The 18,712-nt window shown below is 41.6% G+C and overlaps 1 protein-coding gene across 4 annotated transcripts in view; it reads left to right on the top strand.

Annotated features, from left to right (window-relative positions):
- The window catches only part of SCUBE1 (signal peptide, CUB domain and EGF like domain containing 1), a 217,630-nt gene that overhangs the window by 173,860 nt on the left and 25,058 nt on the right, over nucleotides 1-18,712 (top strand). For all 4 annotated transcript variants that reach the window (XM_052790181.1, XM_052790180.1, XM_052790179.1 and 1 more), the window contains 3 exons: nucleotides 8,911-9,027; nucleotides 13,583-13,705; nucleotides 17,124-17,243. In XM_052790181.1, coding sequence (XP_052646141.1) covers nucleotides 8,911-9,027; nucleotides 13,583-13,705; nucleotides 17,124-17,243 — 360 coding nt within the window. The remainder of the gene's footprint in view (nucleotides 1-8,910; nucleotides 9,028-13,582; nucleotides 13,706-17,123; nucleotides 17,244-18,712) is intronic.

The raw sequence follows: 18,712 nt of genomic DNA, 5'->3' as shown, positions 1-18,712 counted from the left end.
CTGGTGATATGAATTAATAGAGGCAGCCAGCCAGCCCAAGGGAACTACTTAGTTGGAATCTTGCTTTCTTGTTTGTAACCTCAGACCCAACAAAATAATATGAGAAATGTATCAAGAGGTACCTGCTGATTCCTGGAAGGATCAGGTATGCATTACACTCTTTTAAGAGAAATTATTCAGCCTTTACCAAATTTAGCAATTAAAAAGGATCACACCAATTTGAACTCTAAAAATTAAACTGATGGAGAAGACTAAGAGATCCATCCAGGTAAACACCTAGACAATCCTTTCTGGAACAGAGATGCTTTTGGAGGTTACCAAGCAAAATGCTAGAGGCTGCTTAAGTGCAGGAGGTCAGACTAAATGAGTATGGTTGTCTTGCTGGCATTAAATATACTCATTCTATCAAAATAAACATCCAGTTTCTGTCTACACCGCTAAGACTTGGAAGACATCATTCAACTTTGGACATGTAGCAGAAGTGTGAGAACACATAGAGAAGGGAGAAATCAGTGATGCCCAGATATTCCTTAGAGCAAAATAAGAGTATCTAAAATCATCAGACCATAATGATAGACAACAGAGACAACTGGGGCTCCCTAAACTGCACTTGCACCAGAGCTATAGAGTGTTAATACTGCATTTAGTACTGTTTGAAGACAAAGGCACAGCCTCTCTTAAGAGTGATCAGCAGTTTGACAGCCTCAAGAACAGAGATACCGAGTTATTTAACTTCCTACAGGTACAGATAGGCTGGGAGGAAGACGAAGACAAGCTGTTTCCAGGATCTCGATATACTGAATAAAAACATACAGATATAAAAGGATACTGAGGCCGTGAGGCAGAACTAGGTAGACGATAACACTAGTGGTCCTTAGTACAGCTATGGATTGGAAAGGATAGAATTCCCACTCCAGGTGTTGCATACCATGCTGGATTAAACAAGTGGAAACTGTGACCTGGTTGCATCTTCCAGGGCATTTGGCCGTTTGGGAGAGCACTTCTTGCTTAGCTACCCTGGAAGAGCTGGCAGGCTCAAGGTCCATGGAGACCCTACTGCTGTGGCAGAAGCTCAGGCTGCTAAGTAGCTTGCAATAAAGCAGCCGCTTTAGGGTGTTGAACCCAGAGGAAGGAATGTGTCATAATTACTGAAGTCCGTGTTAAGCCACTGCCATGCTAGAAAGTGGTACCCTCTGGGGCAGCAAGTACCTTCTGCGGGTGGCAGAGCAGAATCGAAATTGAGCCCAAATTCCTCCAGTGGGAATGTGACCGGAGGCACATCTGCGTGACCCTGGTGCCACTGCAGGTCCTCATTGACTTCGTGGTTCCCATGTGGACCAAGGCACGGACTTGCTTATATCATTACTGCCTAAAGCTGTTGCTAGAGATCAGAGACATACTGTTTGGTACAAGTGAGTCAAGGGTACAATTAAATGCTTTGTCTGGTCTGGGGAAACTAGATTAGCTCTAATTTGCTACAAGCAAATTTCCGTTCCTGAACTGAACCGTGGCAGCATGTTTAAATGATGCATGGACCAGTGATCTTACCTGCATTAGAGTGAGTAGGAACCAAAGAGTCTGCAGAATTTGTCACTGGCTGCTACTGTGTGCCTATCCCTGAAGCTGAGTAATAGTCATTTCATTTTGTACTGCTACGTCCTTGAAATACCTCCTCTGTGGGATGCTTATGTAATAAGTCACAGGTTTCTAATTATTTATTGCTTCTGTCTCGAGTATATTTTGCAGGTTTCTTTTGCAGTTTATATACATTTATTTGTTTTACTACCACTTTGCATTCTAAGAACAAATCATCTCTAATAAAAAGCACATTTCCTTGCGAGCAGAATCAATTTCCTTCAGAAGGCTTTCATTCCCTGATTAGTGTGTTACATTTGGTCTTCACTAATCACATAGTTAACTGTGAGCAATAAAGTTCTTAAATAAATAAATGCTCTGGTCCAAGTCAACGTTAGTCATAATGGACAGTTTCCCACTTTCTGAAATACAAGATGTGACTGTGCTACTTAGGCACTTACATTCACAGTAAAAGTATAGCAGTTAATGCCAGATCTGTTTTTTCTGCAGGTCATTAGTATGTTATCAACAACTAAGTCTTAGCAACAAGTTGACTTGATTGCAAGTCAGCAATGCAGTGGGAAGTTTAAATGGGTGTGATTTTTCAGTTACTTTTAAAGGTTTGGGGTTATGGCTTCCCCCCCCCCCCCGCTTTGTGTTAGCCTGCTCCAGAAGCACTCATTGGGAAGGTAATGAAGTAGAAGGTTTGTACATTACTACATCTTTCTGTGCTTCCTCTTCATTGGTTTTATTATTGTAGACTTTGAAACATAAGGAGAAGTTAGCTGTAAGCCATTCCTTCTGGTCAGTGTTGGATGTGTATTAGAGAGTTATGTTCTCAGATGGAGGATGCATTTTTACTAACTGTGAACAGGGGTAAGTCACTGTGGATCAGAAAACGTGAGATGTGGTGGAAAGCCCATCATATGGCTGCTGTAGCAAAATAATGCCTTTCCCAATACTGAATTTAAACCAGCATTTGTTGGAGAATCATGACTCCCTGTGGTCCAGCAACCACTCAGATTAAGATATGTGGTTTCCCTAATGTCCATCAAATATTGTTGGAAACCATGCTGGCTAGGCTGTAAGGTGAACAACATTACATGGGTGGTATCATTTCCCTGCAGAAATCAGAGGGGATGGGGGGAAGGCAGAAAATAACTTCCAGCCAAAATACATATAAAAAAGCATTAGTGTTTATTTTAAAAACATCATGTAACACTTCTTTAGAGTTTCTATGTATGTGTGCTTAATGAATGAGAAAAAGGCTCTGTTTCTTAGAGGAGCCGATGACTTGGAAGCTGAGAAATGTGAACACAAAATGTTCTGACTAGCCTTGAGTTTGGCGTGTGTGCATGATCAGTTGAGTGGGGTACTTCACACTGAGTCCACGTTTGGCTTGGGGGTTAAAAATAAACCAAGGGTGTGTGAGACAGACAAAATAAAACTACGTATGGTGGACTTCTGCCTTAGGAGAATGTGGCCGCGTTAGGAGATAACTCCACTCTACTGAGCAGTGGCTTTGCTGTGCACAGCGCGGTGGGACACCTGGGTATCCCCTCCAGCCTGGGGGTCAAACACTACTAATACATGAATCTGAAAACCACAGATTCCTTTCTCTGTACGTTCTTCACAGCATCCTGGGCAGCAGTTACATGATATATATATAAATCTTTGCTGCCATAATGAAGGTATACTTAATCTTACTGGGAGGACTGGGAGTGTATGGAGTCATGACTGTGATAGCACCTCAAAGTGTTACTGTAATATTGTGACCATTTTTGACTCAAGTGATCTACCAGCATTCAGGGTGTCATGAGTCACTTCTACTGATGAAGGAATTGATAGTAGAGATAGATATTTCCTTTTCTTTTTTTTTTACTTTCTATTTCTAAGCAAAAAGTACATATTTTATTTCTATTTGAAATAGTATATTTACATTTAATGTATATATTTTGCCTATATGCAGTGACCTACTACTCTATGTCTTGCCTCACTGAACACAGGCAAACCAAATACAAGAGGGGTTCTTTGCTTACAGTGTCCAGAATCGTTACAGTCTGCACTTTGTCCCAAATCCCTGTTATAGATTTCATTGATTGCCTTTGAGCCCCTCCTGTCTTGTTCTCTGTAGCACAAATAGCACCATCGAATAACAGTGATCTCCCCTTGCCATGTTTATTTTCAGACCACATGAAAAATACTCCAAGCAGCAAGACCAAACTCTTATTCAAGCATCATATGTGGCCTGTGTTTTGGAACAAGGCTCCCAGTTTCATAAATTAACCTAGTTGCTTAATGTATGTCTCGGAGAAAAGCTGTCGTGATTACCACTAGTTTTCTCTAACCAATTTCTTCACTTGTTATTAATATTAACAAACAAAATTATATTAAGGAAGAGAGAGAGGGGGAAGTCCTTATTTTTGCAGTAAATTTTTAATGTGGGATTGGGCAAACTGGGCATTGAATTGTTCAGTTCTATAACCACAACCCCCAAATCGCACGTGTACCTCTGTGCAAGTGAATTTTGCATGTACGTTCTGTCAGGGAGTCATAGCAGTTTCTACATCAGTTTGCAGTCATCAAAACATCTATAAATCCAGTGCTATTTGCCAGCCTCACCTGTGTATGTTTAGTGTTGAGCTGCTTGCTTGCAATGCTAATGCTCTTTGGAAATGTCCTGCTTTACACTTTGATTTCCTGATCGTTGGTTTCTTTTAATTACTCTGAAATTTCTTTTAGAGAAGAAAGCAATGACAATCAAGAATACAGGGGACTGCATTTGCGGACTAGAAACAGAGTACAGAAAGGAGCCTTTCACTCCAGAGCTGCTGGTAGGAATCCAGCTCAGGTTCAGACTTTGCAAAAATCATTACTGTGTGATGGCTTCTTGGTGCCCTGTACTCTGCATCCACAAATGAGTCAGTGTCCACATCACACAAACCACCAGAACAATCGGTGCTACTGTAATTGGGCCTACTGGCAGAATCAGTGGAAAGGGCAGGGACTTGAATGAGCATGGAAAATGAGCCGCTTTCTCCCTGCTCCCTCAGGTCACCTTTGAGAGACATCTGTGTGAGGAAACTTAGAAGAAATTTGATCTGTGGTAGCTGCCTTCTGGAGATAGATGGAAGACTTTACTTTCTAGTACTGACAATCCGACACCCACTAACAAACATTATATTCAAGAAAAATAAAGATCCTGATGGGATTGTTTAATGTGTGAAAGCATGAAGTAAAAAAAATATGCTCGGTATGATTGAAATATAAACAATAAAATCCAAATGCTGACTAGAAATAATAGGAACAGAGCCAAACAAATATTATCAGGCATGACCACCGTTGGCAGCAATTGCTTCCCTCAAAAACACAGGGAAATCCTGCTCTTTTATTAAACCATTGAACAATCTCTTCGAGTTGAATCCTTTCTAGGCAAAAATAAAGGAGTGATTCCACTGTTCACACATTCTCTTTGGAGATGAGAACATGGATTGATAGAAGAGATGCTGGACTTCATTCAGCCTGAGATGATGCCTTGATGTCATGGAAACAGCGACTGGCGGGAGAGCTCTCAGCAGCGCAGGACACCATAAAGAGAGTGCCTTTAGAGAGAGCTGGGACTGCCAGCGTGCAGGTGAATCCGTGGTGGAGGTTGGAGGGGACCTCTGGAGGTCTTCTGCTCCAGCCCCTGAGCTTGGCACTTCCACTGTGTCGCCTGCTGTGGAGTAGGGAGGTCCTCGTCCTGGAATTTATCTGGTACCATTAGTAATCCTAAAAAAACCTGCCTCTGGCAGGAAACTAATCGTGCACTAATCGGAGATTAATTTAGCCCCATAGTTCCTGTAAGCTTCAAACAGTTAAGCTGTGAAGATGTCTCTTAATATGCTGAAATGACACAATCGCATATGCTGATTACAGTGGTGAATGTGATATGAATTTTTGACTAAGTGAAAGTAAAAAGAATGTGTTTGATGTCAAATAAGTGCATTAGCAAATCTGAAATGTTCTGAGACAGCTTGGACTGTTTGTGAATTCGTGCCAAATTCAACTAAAAATAGAGTAGAAACTTCAACCTCGAGTTGAAGTTTTCTACTGCAGTTCCTCGAAAACAAAACATTTTGACTTTTCATGTTAAAACAGTTCAAAAACTTAATTTAAATAACTTTAAATCGTGTTAAGAGTGCCTCAGACCCAGAAAGTTAATTCCTCAGTATTTATTTTGGTGTGTGGAAGGGGGGAAATTCAGAGGAACCCAATACAAAAATGCGTGTGTTTTTGAGTGTGTACATGTGCTGGGTGGGGGGGTGTTGACCACAAAGCTGAAAGAGAAATTATATGTTCTGTTCTTTAGCTGTAACCTGCCACATCTTTGCTTTTGTACTTGTGGGCTTCTCTTCAGCAGATAATGCTACCAGATTGTGTTGTGTTGTTTGTACAGAGGAGACAAGATTTAGACACCTACGTTCGTTGCCAGTTGTGTGGTAGGCAGGATTTGAAACCCAGGGCTGTGAAGGTGAAACCAGGTGTAACTCCCTGCTCCCCGGTCTCTTACGAGATACACCTCTGTCGTGAGGGTGGTGGGAAATGAGCACGTCCTTTCAGGGTAAATATGGAGAAGTGGTGTGGAGCACCACAAAGGTGTGAGGGCCAACTTCAAAGTTTCTGGTAGCGAGGGGATAACAGGGCCCAGAGCACACATTTCAGGGTTTTTTTTAAAAAAAAAAAGCGAGAGGATTTCAGCATCCTGTATCGCACCGCTGGGTTTTTTTAGTGAAGAGTATGTGGTGCATATTTTTCCCTTTTCTATGACCAGTGCTGAATTCCTCAGGGGACTGGTGATTCTGCAGATAGGCGCTGCGGAAAGCTCGGTCCCTCGGGCAGTGCCTGGCTCTACCTTCCACAGGCAAGGAGGAGAGGGGCCGAGGGGCTGGCGTTAAGCAAGGAAAAATCTGCATGGAGGCTTTCCATGTTTGATCAGCCAAAGCAAGATGCTGAATTCAGCAGAGGTTGAATTTATGAGAACAGCAGCAGGAGGTGGGATGAGGGGTTTAAATGGCGAAAAAGCTTTTAATAGTGGTCTTTGTATTATAATAAAAGTGTTTGTTCCAGCATCTCTGCCAGCCAGTGTAAGCAATATAAGTTTATGAGTAGCTGATACTTCATGTAATAGAAATGCATTTGTCCATCGTGAGTGCCTGTTACTTGGCAAGCAGATGACTGGTCATATTGTTAGGCAGACTGTTGTTTCCACAGGCAAAGAGGGACGTGCATTCTTCTTAATGTGAAGAAAAACTTGTAAAGGCCTAAGCCATAATGTGTAACAACACAAAACGGTATGTGTGAAAGCAACGCGTAAACCCCGTTGACTAAACTAGTACAGGATAAGATCACTACTGAGAAATATGAAATAATTAGTTTTGAAAAAGAGCCTTCCAAGGTAAGTCAGAGGCCAGAAAATGAACTGCTTTTGTAAATTTCCTGCAATACCATATAGAGAACAAGGTTACACATGAATGAAACCATGATGTATGATTTGGCTTCTTATGCATTAAAAATCCTTTAAAACTATAACTGCAGTGTTCATTCCCAAATGATTTTACTTTATGTATTTATTTAGAGAAAACTGAAACAGTTTGCCATTTATGTGTATTCAAAAGCTGCATATTTCCAAGACTATAAAGGAAACCTTAAAAAGAAATTACTTTCAGAAATCAAATAATGATATTTTAAAATGCATAGGAAAATGCATTAAAAATTAAATAGATGTAAAAAAGATAAAATCTCAGTTGTCCTTTTTTTGCTACTTGATCATAACAAGGGATTGTGGTGCACACATAAAAACCGTATAGCGTAGATTTTTGTTTATCGTGTGTATTTTGTTTTATGTTACGCATTTGCCTGAACAGTTGCTTTCCACGTTGTGAATTCTCTTTTGTGTGAATGTTTTGAAACACTTAAAATTGGAGATCATATAAAATATAGCTGTTTACAGCATTCTAAATTTTGTGCATAAACTCTCACACAGATTTTGGGTTTGTGTACACATACACAAAGTCTTGATTTTATAGTTCTTGAAGTTAAGTATTTGCATTTATAATAGGATGAGACCTAGAATGTTTCATTAAACATCAAAACTATATAAATAATACTTGTTTACAGGAACTGGGTAGCATACCCTTAAGTATTGGTGAGTTTTCAAGTTTTTTCAAGCACCCACAGCTTTCTAAGCATGTACAATATGAAAGTCCAAGTTATATATAGTAATGGTGTTGCTCAGATTATGTTCTCAATAAGCAACTATAGAAAGTGTGCAAGCTATTAGAGGAATACTATTCCATTCATTTATACCTCAGGAATATTGGAGGAATGAGATTCGTTGAAATTACTACTCTCAAATAATGTCATTGTATTAATTTCTCTGACCTTTTAGCAGAAAAATTAATCACTGAAGAGGATTTTTTAAAAAACAATTGTCTGAGGATAAAATTCACTCAAAAGTGTTGTTTTGCACACATTGCTATTTAAGGTACCTTTAATGTAACGGTTTTCAGCAAGTCCCTTCCATCGTGACTGCTGTCAAATAAACTTTTATATCGCCCTGCTCAGCAAAACCTTTGTACTACCTTCGAAACAATGTGCTGTTAATTGCTTGCTTTATAGGCTGGTGGATGGAAGAGAGTGTGTAAATAAGGGTTTCACATTAGTGAGCAGTGATAATTGGAGATGCCTGACTTTTTTAAGGGGAAGAGGTCAAATTTTCTTGAATTAGCTAGAATGTGGACTTTGGACTAAGTTTTCCTGTGTCCTAGGTGCAGCCTGTCTGTTCCTGATGCTGACTTACTCTCGGGCAGTGTTTTCCTTACTCCCTTGTAGCTGTGCAACAGTCTGTACAGTCTTGCGTAGGCAGAGCAGAAGTCTGCGAGTGACTCCCTGTCCTGGTGGGCAAGATGTCAGTGGAATAGTCAATGAAAGAGGGAATGACTTGATTCAACCCAAAACTTTTTTCCATTGTGCCACTAACCCCCACAAACCTTCATACCTCCACAGCCCTGCTGGGTAGATGTAATCAGAAGTTAAAGGTTGCCATCTAATGGTGAACATATATAATACAGTCCTCATGTTTTCTCTTAAATCATCTCTTCTTGGCTTTCTCTATGTACCTGCATGTCCTTTCTTTATAAGGCACTAGAGGAATGAGAATGAAATTTTCCTCAGATTTTACTTGGGATGATACCTGATACTTTATCAGTAACAAGATGTTGCAACTGAATGTGAAATTCCAGCCATTCAGTTTAACTGAATTCTAATTTCTTAATGCTTTTTCTATGAATTCAGATATAGATGAGTGTTCCTTCGAAAGGACCTGTGATCACACCTGCATCAACTACGCTGGAAGCTTTGAATGTCTCTGCCATAAAGGCTACACCTTGTATGGACTGACGCACTGTGGAGGTTTGGAAACTAAGTTTTGCTTATCTATTGTTTGTTTGCTTTGTGAACTGTTTACTGAGCCACACCTTCTTTTAGCTGAAGGTTTTAGAACTGAAGATGATAAACCAATAAAGTTAAAATGAAGTTAAAATAAAGCTAAAATAGCATGAGCTAGGTATGACTAAAATTTGAGCATCTCAAATTTGTTGAAGCGTTCCCAGAAAAACATAAATAAAAAGCAATGGCCACAACATTTTTGTGATGGTGGTACATATCAGCCTCAGTATAGACCAGAAGCCTGCAGCTGTGACACTTGCATCCACTGCTGCATGGATGCAGCCGTTCTTCCACAACCATCGCGAAGCAGCCTCATGGCTGGGGTTCATCGCACTCTACAGGGTAAGCCTCCTTATAGAGTTTACAAGCACAGAGTGCCAGTCGGTACTTCCACAGGACTGAGGTTAGTCACAATTGTATTTACATAAGAAAGGCTTCAAATGATGGGCAGCAAAGAGAATAGGAGAAGGATGTCAGTTTTGCAAAGTTTACAAATTTTGGCTCTGTTGGTATTTGTCCTGACCAGTCTGTGACATAAACTGCCTGTGAAACTCATAATGGAAGGCTGTGGGGTACCTTCTTCCCACCTTCTGTGGAGCTACTTCAGCTCTTCAACCTTTTTGGCGTAACTGGAAAGAAGTAGTGCTGTAATGTTTGGTTATCCAGGAGAGGGATATTTAAGTGCAGTATTACCACAATGACCAAATTAGAAGTTCAGCTTCTACTTGATCAAGGCAGGAGAATTTCAGAGCACTCTAAGTCCAATGTTTGCCAGGGGTATCACAGTATGAGACTGCCTGCCACCGGCCTAGCTAACACCCCCGGGTATCACTGTGGTCTCCTGCCTGAACGTTTAATAAGTGGGGTAGGTTTTGGTTGTGTTCAGAACAGAATACAGGTCAAAGGAGACCAGAGGGTTTTTTTGAGGGATTTGTTAAGTGTATTAAGTCCAAATTATGCTTTTAATCAATCAGGTCAGCATTACACAAACAAAAGTGGAAAGAGGAAATTATGATAAAACCTGAAAGCCCTGAATCTAAATTACTTGTCAGAAAATACTGACACAAAATAAACTCTCCATGCTACTTTTAAATGTAAAAACTAAATGGTTTTGTTTAGTTAAAATATGGCTAATAGTTGATTATTTAATTATTCAAGAGACAAACTAAGTAAAGCTTGCATCATACTATAAACAAGGCCCTGACTTTAAATCCACAAAAGCCATGTATTCAGGCCAGGTTCTGATCTGAGTCAAACTTAGCCCAGGGAGAGCACGCTAGAGGAATTGCTGAGAACAGTGTTGGGCCATAATGGCTCTTAATTTGTGGAGCAGGCATTGTGGTGCATATTATATGCAAGAGTTATCCTCTATGTATTCCTAAGTAAATTGTGCTACAGACTGAGCCAAAAAGATACAGTTAAAAGCTGATGTTGGTTTGTTCCCATGTGGTTCGGTTTGTGCCATGCAAACTGATGTAGCAGAAACAGATGCTAGCTCCTCACTTCTGTCTGAGTGCTGAGTTCACCTGATTTTGTAGGGTTAACGTGAGACACTGCTAATGATATCTCTGCCTGGCTTCTCTTTGGGAGAAAGGCGTAGGAGGTGTATGCTGGTGTCTCTTGTATAGAGCAGGATAAGTAATGGATTCGCTGTACAGTAGAGGCAGGCAGGAAGAGAAATAGGAGTCCATCTAAGGAAAGAGTTTGGAAGAAGGCTCTACATGAGGGCAGTTCTGAAAGCAAAGTCAGTGTCTGAAAGTTTTGGGGACCTATGCTATGGAGGGATCAGTAGAGAGACTGATCTTCAGTATCACTGTTAATTCCTTAATGACTTAATGTATGTATTAATTTAGGGAAAGCCTCAAAGTTTGGGGTTCAGCCTCAGTCTTTAAATAATCTTCAGCCTCTGTTCAGCTTCAGTCTTTTAAATAAGACTGAAGTAGGACCAAAACTCTAACTGGAAATACTCAGTGCTGAACTTTGGGCACAAACATAACCAGATCCAAACCTCCTGCTTTTTTCCATAATGGACAGATCCAAAATCACAGCTCTGAATCCAGACTTTTCCAGCCCTGAGCTTTGCCGCTCAGGCCTATCATTAGTTTTAGTCAGCCCCTGGAGAGTGATGTTTACAGTGGAACAAATAACTTACCCTGGCTGCCATCTGTGTGGCACTGAGCAGAAGTCAAAACTAGGGAGAATTAATGAGAACCTTCAAAAAGATTTGGTGCAAGCTTGCCCCTTAGTAAGCTTTCTCTCCATCTTGTTTCCCTTCTACTAGTAAGAACAAACCACGTGGCAACATCCTTGTTCTGGGCCTTCCATGCTGAGGGACAACCTTTGTTGCTCTCTGGGATCCTTTTCATGTCATCTCTTGAAATAAAAATCGTGTGTCATAAGGGAACCTTTTAGAAGGACAGTGCTAGCGCTTACACCACCTGTTTATGTAAAGCCCTACTTGCGGTGTATATTGGCTCGTTCAGTGACATTAGGAAAGTCAGTAGAATCTGCGGGACTGTTCAATGCCCTGGGAATTCGGCTGCTTCTTCAGGAGCTTGGTTCTGGGCTGAGGTACTTGACAGCAAGAGCTCAGGTTTGAACAGTTCGGCCAGAGCTCAGTGGCAGGAGCACTGTGGACTAAACGTGTGTTTCGAAGTATGGGTTCACATGTAGATCCCACTCAGCATAAGCCTGACCACTATGTACAAATTTGTCCCAGAAAAAGTTTTTTCTGGGACTATCTCCCTTGTCAGTGTTTGGAATTGCTGACCCAGGACCTCCAGAAGTCCTGACTCTGACCCAAATCATAACATTGTCTAGAAACATGCCTGTTGTTAGGCATTAGGGTCTCTTTCTCAGTTTCTTTTATGCGTGTACTCCATGTTTTCTAGATTTTTGCTTAACCACACAGGCTAAAATCTTGCATCAGAAAAAGAAAGCTTCTGTCTGGATTTCAGCAGCTGCCCTAGTAAATACTCCGATGTTCCCATCAAGTTCCCCAAGATGCCAGAGGAAAACTTGGCTAATATGTGTGGGCCTGCATTTGTTAGCCAGTGCAGGGCCTATGTGTGTGCTTGAGCCCAGTCCCTCGTCATCCCACCTCCTACCTGTACCTCGCCCTCTGGCTTCAGGTGGGCTCACTGGGCTTCAAAACTGGGGCCTGGGGAGCACTGGCTTGAGCTCAGACTGTGTTCCTGCAGACCAGACGGATTCAGGCAGTGCCAAGCGCATGGCAATCGGAGTGCAAGCCTGGGCTCAGGCGTGGTTTGGAAAGGCAGTCAGACACGCGGGCTGTGAGCATTTATGGCCAGACCTCCCTTAGAAGCACATTAAGTGACAATTTTCCTTCTACGGTTACATTTTGAGGCCTATCATTAAGCCAGAGTATTAGCAATTCAGTATATTTCATGTTGATTTGGCGTCATTCTAGCTCATTTGAGCATATGTCAGGTGGCACAACCTATGTGCCTTGTAAAAGTCTATTACAGTGATGCTACTGTTTCAGCAAGCAGATGGGTAGCTGCATCCAAAGGGCAGAAACCACTTGTTGTTGAGGTTAGTGCAGTGCCTGAAATAACTGGGCTGTGGTTCATAACAAGGGCTTTTAGGTTATGGCTGTACTAGTAAATTAAAGAGTCTGGAGCAGCAATGTGCAACTGGTGGTTCACAGGTGCCATATGACAGTTTTGGCCTGTGCCATCTAGTGCCCCAGGTGTGCCTGAGCGTGATGCAGGGGTGAGTACATGGCAGCACAGCTCCTGCTGAGCGTGACGGATAAACGTCCTCTCTGGTGGTGGGTGGCGAGGAGACGAGATCAGCTGTGTTGGCACAAGTATATAAATGCTGATTGCATAGAGTAAAAAGGATATACCTCATATTGACTAAATACTTTTCTAATGTATCAACAATTGAAAGCGTTTATGTGGAATATCAGTGATAACGTGTCCTGTAATTGCTTTGCCTTCATGCAAGCTTTTACCGTTCATTTTTATTTGAGGAGTAGAAGACTGAATAAACTACACTTCAGCTGCTAGGTTCCTATCGAATATATAGTTTCCTCCTTCATCTGAATCATTTCTAAAAGCAAACTCTGTGAATCACTGTGGAGAATTTATCTCCCTGTTATGCAAAAGTGATCTAATCTCACAGATGTTTAAGCCTTTGACATTTTTCCATATAATGTAATGTACATTATTGTCCACATGCTGCAGACACTTTTGAGCGTGTTTTGTATCTTGTGAGTACTTCCAAGAATTTCAGTGTAACTAGTCCTGGCGAGTAAATTGTATTGTATGCATAAATCCTTGAAAGAGTAGGAGCTATACATGTGTCTGAGGACAAATACATGCAATATGCACTAAAATTGTTTGACATGAGTATTGTCTGCATTTATATATCTTTGTATAGACTTAAATATAAAAGATATAGTACAAACATATCCTTATGCACATATCTTAATGCACAGTTATACATGTGTACATATGGTTAATAGTCTTCTCAACTTTAATTACATTTTCAGATATTGATGAATGCAGCATCAGCAATGGTAGCTGTGACTATGGGTGTCTTAATACAATGGGGAGCTATGAGTGTGTCTGCCCGCCTGGAAAGAAACTGCACTGGAATAAAAAGGACTGCGTTGGTAAGTGTGGGAGGCTGACTCAGAGGTGACTGTGGTGATGGTCCTGTTCTCCAGGAGGGTGAAAAAGCCCGTGGTTTTGTCTGAGGGATGCTGCGTTTTCATAATACAGATCCCCAAATTCATTTTATAAACTCAGATGACACCTGATTGTATGGGAGTCCGTGGGGTAGGATATAACTGCAGGTGGATTAGAGAATGGGCAATGTGTTGGATTTTATTTGTGTTAATTTTTTTTTTAATTTTACAAATCCGTTCACACAAATCTAAGTCTTATTATTACTATTTTATGCATTTTATACTTTTGTCCTTAATTTGTCATTTGTCCATCTCTGTAACCTCAGCTATAACTCTATTTCCCTCTAAGACTAATTTAGACTATTCAAAATATTTAACTGTTTACAAGTAGGACATGGTATTCAGGTTAATATCTACATTCACAGCACTATACCCCAATTTTTCAAGTTATCTCAAGTATCCCGCTTAGTACAGAGTACTGACACTAGCTGTGTCAAAAGTATTAATTGCAATGAGCACAAATCCTGAGACCACTAAAATTATGACACTTGCTGCTAGTGCCACTTTGTGGCAGGTCTGAATTTCTGTATCCTTTAAGTAGATGACATTTTTCCTGGGGTCTTATTTGAAGCACAGCAAATCTTGGCCATGGCTATAGCCATTCAAAGTATTTTCTGTGAGATTCTAATTTTGTTTTCACGTTTTTAATGGGAATGCCATACCTTAGGTCTTTCATAGTCAAATTTAGGTTGTGGGATTTTTGTTTGGGTTTGGTGGGTTTTTTTAACCACGAATAGCTTCTCATAGATACATTTGGGGCTGTTGCCTAATACCTAACTGGGAGGAAGGCAGAACAAGAAAGGGTGGGACCTTACTTAAGGGAATCTCTGCACATACTGAAGGAAAGCACTATAGTCTGGAGTAGAGAGCACCGCACTGGCCTCTTGCATGGTCATGCAGTTGTGGCATTTTTTCACTTACATGGATACTGCAGTATGAAAACCACTTTATAACCAAGGTGGGGTGGGGGATGAGTATCTCAAGTTGGGTTTCAGCCTTTGCCACTGACTTTCTTTCTAACCACAGCTACGTACTTCATTTTTCCTGCTCACCTTTACATATATTACCTTCCCTGCTATATAGAGAATGAAGTACTGTAGGAGTAAGAAATGGTTAACTCTGGTTTTTTAGTTTTCCACTAGGTCTCCCTTGCAATGTACCAGTTAGTCCTCTGGAAATGAGTTTGTAAATTAACAGCAGGGACTAAGATTTTTTTGAGGTCTGGTATATAGTTAGACCACAGAAGTTTTGTGCTATATTCCTTTTCAACCTACTAAGAATGCTGTTCCCAGGGTAAGAGGCTGTATTGGAAATATTTTCCTAGTTGTAAATTTCTCTTCATTATTTGTAATAGTCAGTTGGAAGATGGAAAATAGAGCACCCTTCGTTATTGATACACACTGTTTTATCTGATGAATTTAATGAGGCTTAAAATGAGTGTCATCTCCCTGCTGATCGCCTGCCTTTATTACCAACATTGTTTAGAGGAAACTGCATTCTACATTGTTATAAAAGCACAATAAAAAGGAGGAGAATGATATTAAGTGATCCTGAATGCCACATGATTTGGAGACATTTGCATTAACAAAATCCTCTTTTGCTCAGCAATGACACGTTGCACTTGTGTTGTCTCCTCAGTCCAAAGAAATTTCTTTAAAAACATCACCAATGTAACATAAAAGACCTTAGGAGGGAGGTAAGTGGAGGATGATTATTCCCATATTTGAGATGTGAACATCAGGCTTGTTTAAGGGACTTGTATACATTTATATTTAACCAGCAGTGGGGCCAGGAACATGAACCAGCTGGTGGCTGCTGGGACCCTTCTTCTGCACTCAAGCCAAGCCAGGCAAGGCTCATTCCAGCTGCTGCATTCAAATTGCCCTGTTTCATCCCAGCTTTTCTGGGCTCTTCCCAAACCCTGGCAGACCCAAACCAGTCTGGCTGCTGCAGCTCTGATCTCCCCCCTACCTTGGCGTGGTTCAGTAGTGAGCTGACAGGTAGGAAGAAGGACATTCGCAGTAGCACAGTCATCCATGAGCAAAACAAGAGTCAGCCAAGTCCCTCCTGTAAGGTGAGCATGTTTGGAAGAAGTAGCAAGGAACAGTCGGAGAAAAAGCGTATGTACCTGAACAGGTGTTTTTACAGGGCTGGAGCAAGAACTGCTCTCCAGACACCTGGCTGAGATTTCACCAGCTGATGCAGTGTGAACTATCTGCTTGAAGAGGTGCCCAGCTGCAGCTGGCCGGCAGTCAGTGCAGAGGTTAAATCTCTGGGGGAAAGGAGGGAAGCAGCGAGGCTGCCTCAGCACAGGTAGTGATGGCACCTGCCAGCTGAGAGTGAACCTTGTCGTCTGTGTGGAGAAAGATGTACTTAAGTAACACTTCAGTCCCAAAAGATGTCAAATCAAAATAAGTGCAGGATTATAGTTATCAGTGGCATACCATCAGCTCAGGGTGAAGCACAGAGACTGGTCCAACTCTTCATAACAACTTTGTCATTTCAGCTAAAACACAAACAGTCCTTTACCTAAATACTAAGAGCACCTTGGGAGACCTGCAGGATACTCTGTCGTCATCCTGCCATGAAGCCAAGAGGAGAAGCTGGGTGTTTCCACCGCACAAGCCGCAATGTGCCTCGTGCGGTGGGCGCTGATGAGAAATGGCCGATGTCCGTGTGTGTCACAGTGTCCGTTCTAGCATTCCTTGGATCATTTTGGCAGCAGCTGAAAGGACTGGTGGGACTGTCCATCTCCATCCCAGCATGTCCTGCCTTGCCTCTGCCTGGCTGGGAAGTTTTCTACTAGAGAAGCTAGAGCATGAAGCTAAAATTAAAAAGTCTGAGAGTTTGAGAGAGAAGCGGAAAACACCATTTTAGCAGTCATCTAAATAAACAGATCTTTGTGAGGGTGACTCCTGTGCGTGGGGTGGTAGTTGGCCTGTTAAGCCAGAGAGCTGTGCCTCCAAAAGTGGGGAGAGAACATCTCGGGTCATTAGTATTACCTGTTGTTTCTGAGATCAAGATGTGCACGCAGAATTGTGCTCGTAATTAGAGACACACCTGCCTTCTGGAGTGCAGGTCTGGACCTGAGCAGTCCCAAAGTGGACGATAGGAGGGGAAGACTGATCTAGAGTTTAGGTCTAAAACTGTGAAGGAGTTTCAAGTCCTCAAGATGCAGATACTCTCTCCCTAATACGTGCTTACTTCAGAAATGCCTGGGCCTGTAATTTTGCTCTGTTGCCACTTCTACCTTTCCTCACCACTGTATGCAAGTGGATGCACAAGGTTCTGCATTGGGCAGCGTCTGATTTTTTTTTCATTTCTCTTTTTTTTTTCTCCTCAGAGATGGTGAAATGTCTCCCAAATGCCAAACCAGCTCCCAAGGCTCAGCTAGTGTGTAGTAAGACAGGAGGCATAGAGAGCTGCTTCCTGTCATGCCCATCCAATACTCTTTTTGTTCCAGGTTTGTACAAAGTATTTGTCCTCCTAAGTCTAGAACGTGACTTGATGATTTTTCTCTGCTAACACGTTTGTGATTCTTGCATTCAGTTTTTGTTATGGACAGCTGTAAATGAACAAAAACATACATCAAATTGGGCCAGACGTGCACATCACCAAATACAAGAAAAGCTGATTGTCGGTTACATTAGAGGTCTCGCCCTTTGTTTAATTGGAGGTGTCCTTTGCGGGAGTGGGGAAATTCTAACAAAAACTTCAGAGACAGGTCTACCTTAACCAGGATGGTACAAAAGAAAAATTCTAATATACTGAATTGCCATGTCAAAAGTGAGGGAGAAAATGCACAGTTGATTTCAGTGAATTCCTGCTAATTTTTAGTACCATGTTTTTCAACTTGAGTCGAGTCCCCTGTGCCCATCCAGGCATCTGCTTAAAATGATGGACCCTGCATCACGGCCTGAAATACCCTGTAATTGTGTGATTGAGCAGGAGCAGAAACGAATCCCAAAGCGGAGGGTCCCCCTGAGAGGAACTCAGCTCGGCGAGCGCAGTCCGAGCCGGGGGCAGGAGGGGACGGGTGGGATACACGGGGAAATTTAATGCTGTGACTGCCACAGCACACGATCAAGCTCCCACGCCAGCCAGGGTAGCGTAAAACTTCCATCAGCTCAGCCACGGGCACTGTGGTGCGGAGGATGACCTAGCAACAGCTTTAAACCTGTCTTCATGTCTCATACAAAATGGATACAACTAAATCTGTCTCAGGAGGCTGTATGGCAAAAAGGATCTCTCAGTATTAGTTGCTGCAGTTGCTGAGTTTTAATAAATTTTGCTGGTAATAGTTCATCTGAGTGTTATTTATAGAAATTCAGGCATTTCGTCTTCTTCCCACACACACCCCCCTTTGTTGTTGTTGTTGTTGTTGTATCATTTGCTACATGTAATTGTCATCTAGAGTTTTGCAGGGCAGGTGGGGCGGGGGGATTGCTGCTGCTTTTCCATATATGTTCTGGTTCTGACACAGGATTATTTTCCACAAGAGTGTCTCTACTTTTCATGTTAGTCCTGGCATTATATGTGGTAGAGCTGTTCCCACTTTATTTTCAGTTTAGCAGAGATTACTGGAACCATGCATTTATCTAATTTGTATGAACCAATACACAGTTTTATCTGTGCAATATGTAAACCCTGTTATGGTTCTAAGTATGTTATTTTTTTGTTTCTGCCAATAAATTCTGTCAGAGTCTGAAGCTAAAATTATTATGAAAGCACATGGTTTATTGTTTAAATTATAGAGATGATCAAAGCACAAGGACTCTGCCATGGACAAACACAAAATATTTTCTACTTGTGCACCATGGAATTATTTACAGCTAACCTCATGCCAAATTGTTTATAAAATGTAGCATTTCAGTGCTGGAAGAAATGAAACAACACGTGTAGTCAACACTGTGAAGCAGTAGCCCTTGGCAA

The sequence above is a fragment of the Harpia harpyja genome, chromosome 6, assembly GCF_026419915.1.
Source record: "Harpia harpyja isolate bHarHar1 chromosome 6, bHarHar1 primary haplotype, whole genome shotgun sequence".
NCBI classification, from domain to species: Eukaryota; Metazoa; Chordata; class Aves; order Accipitriformes; family Accipitridae; genus Harpia; species Harpia harpyja.
Note: the sequence above shows the minus strand (reverse complement) of the source record. Positions and strands in the feature narration are given on the sequence as shown.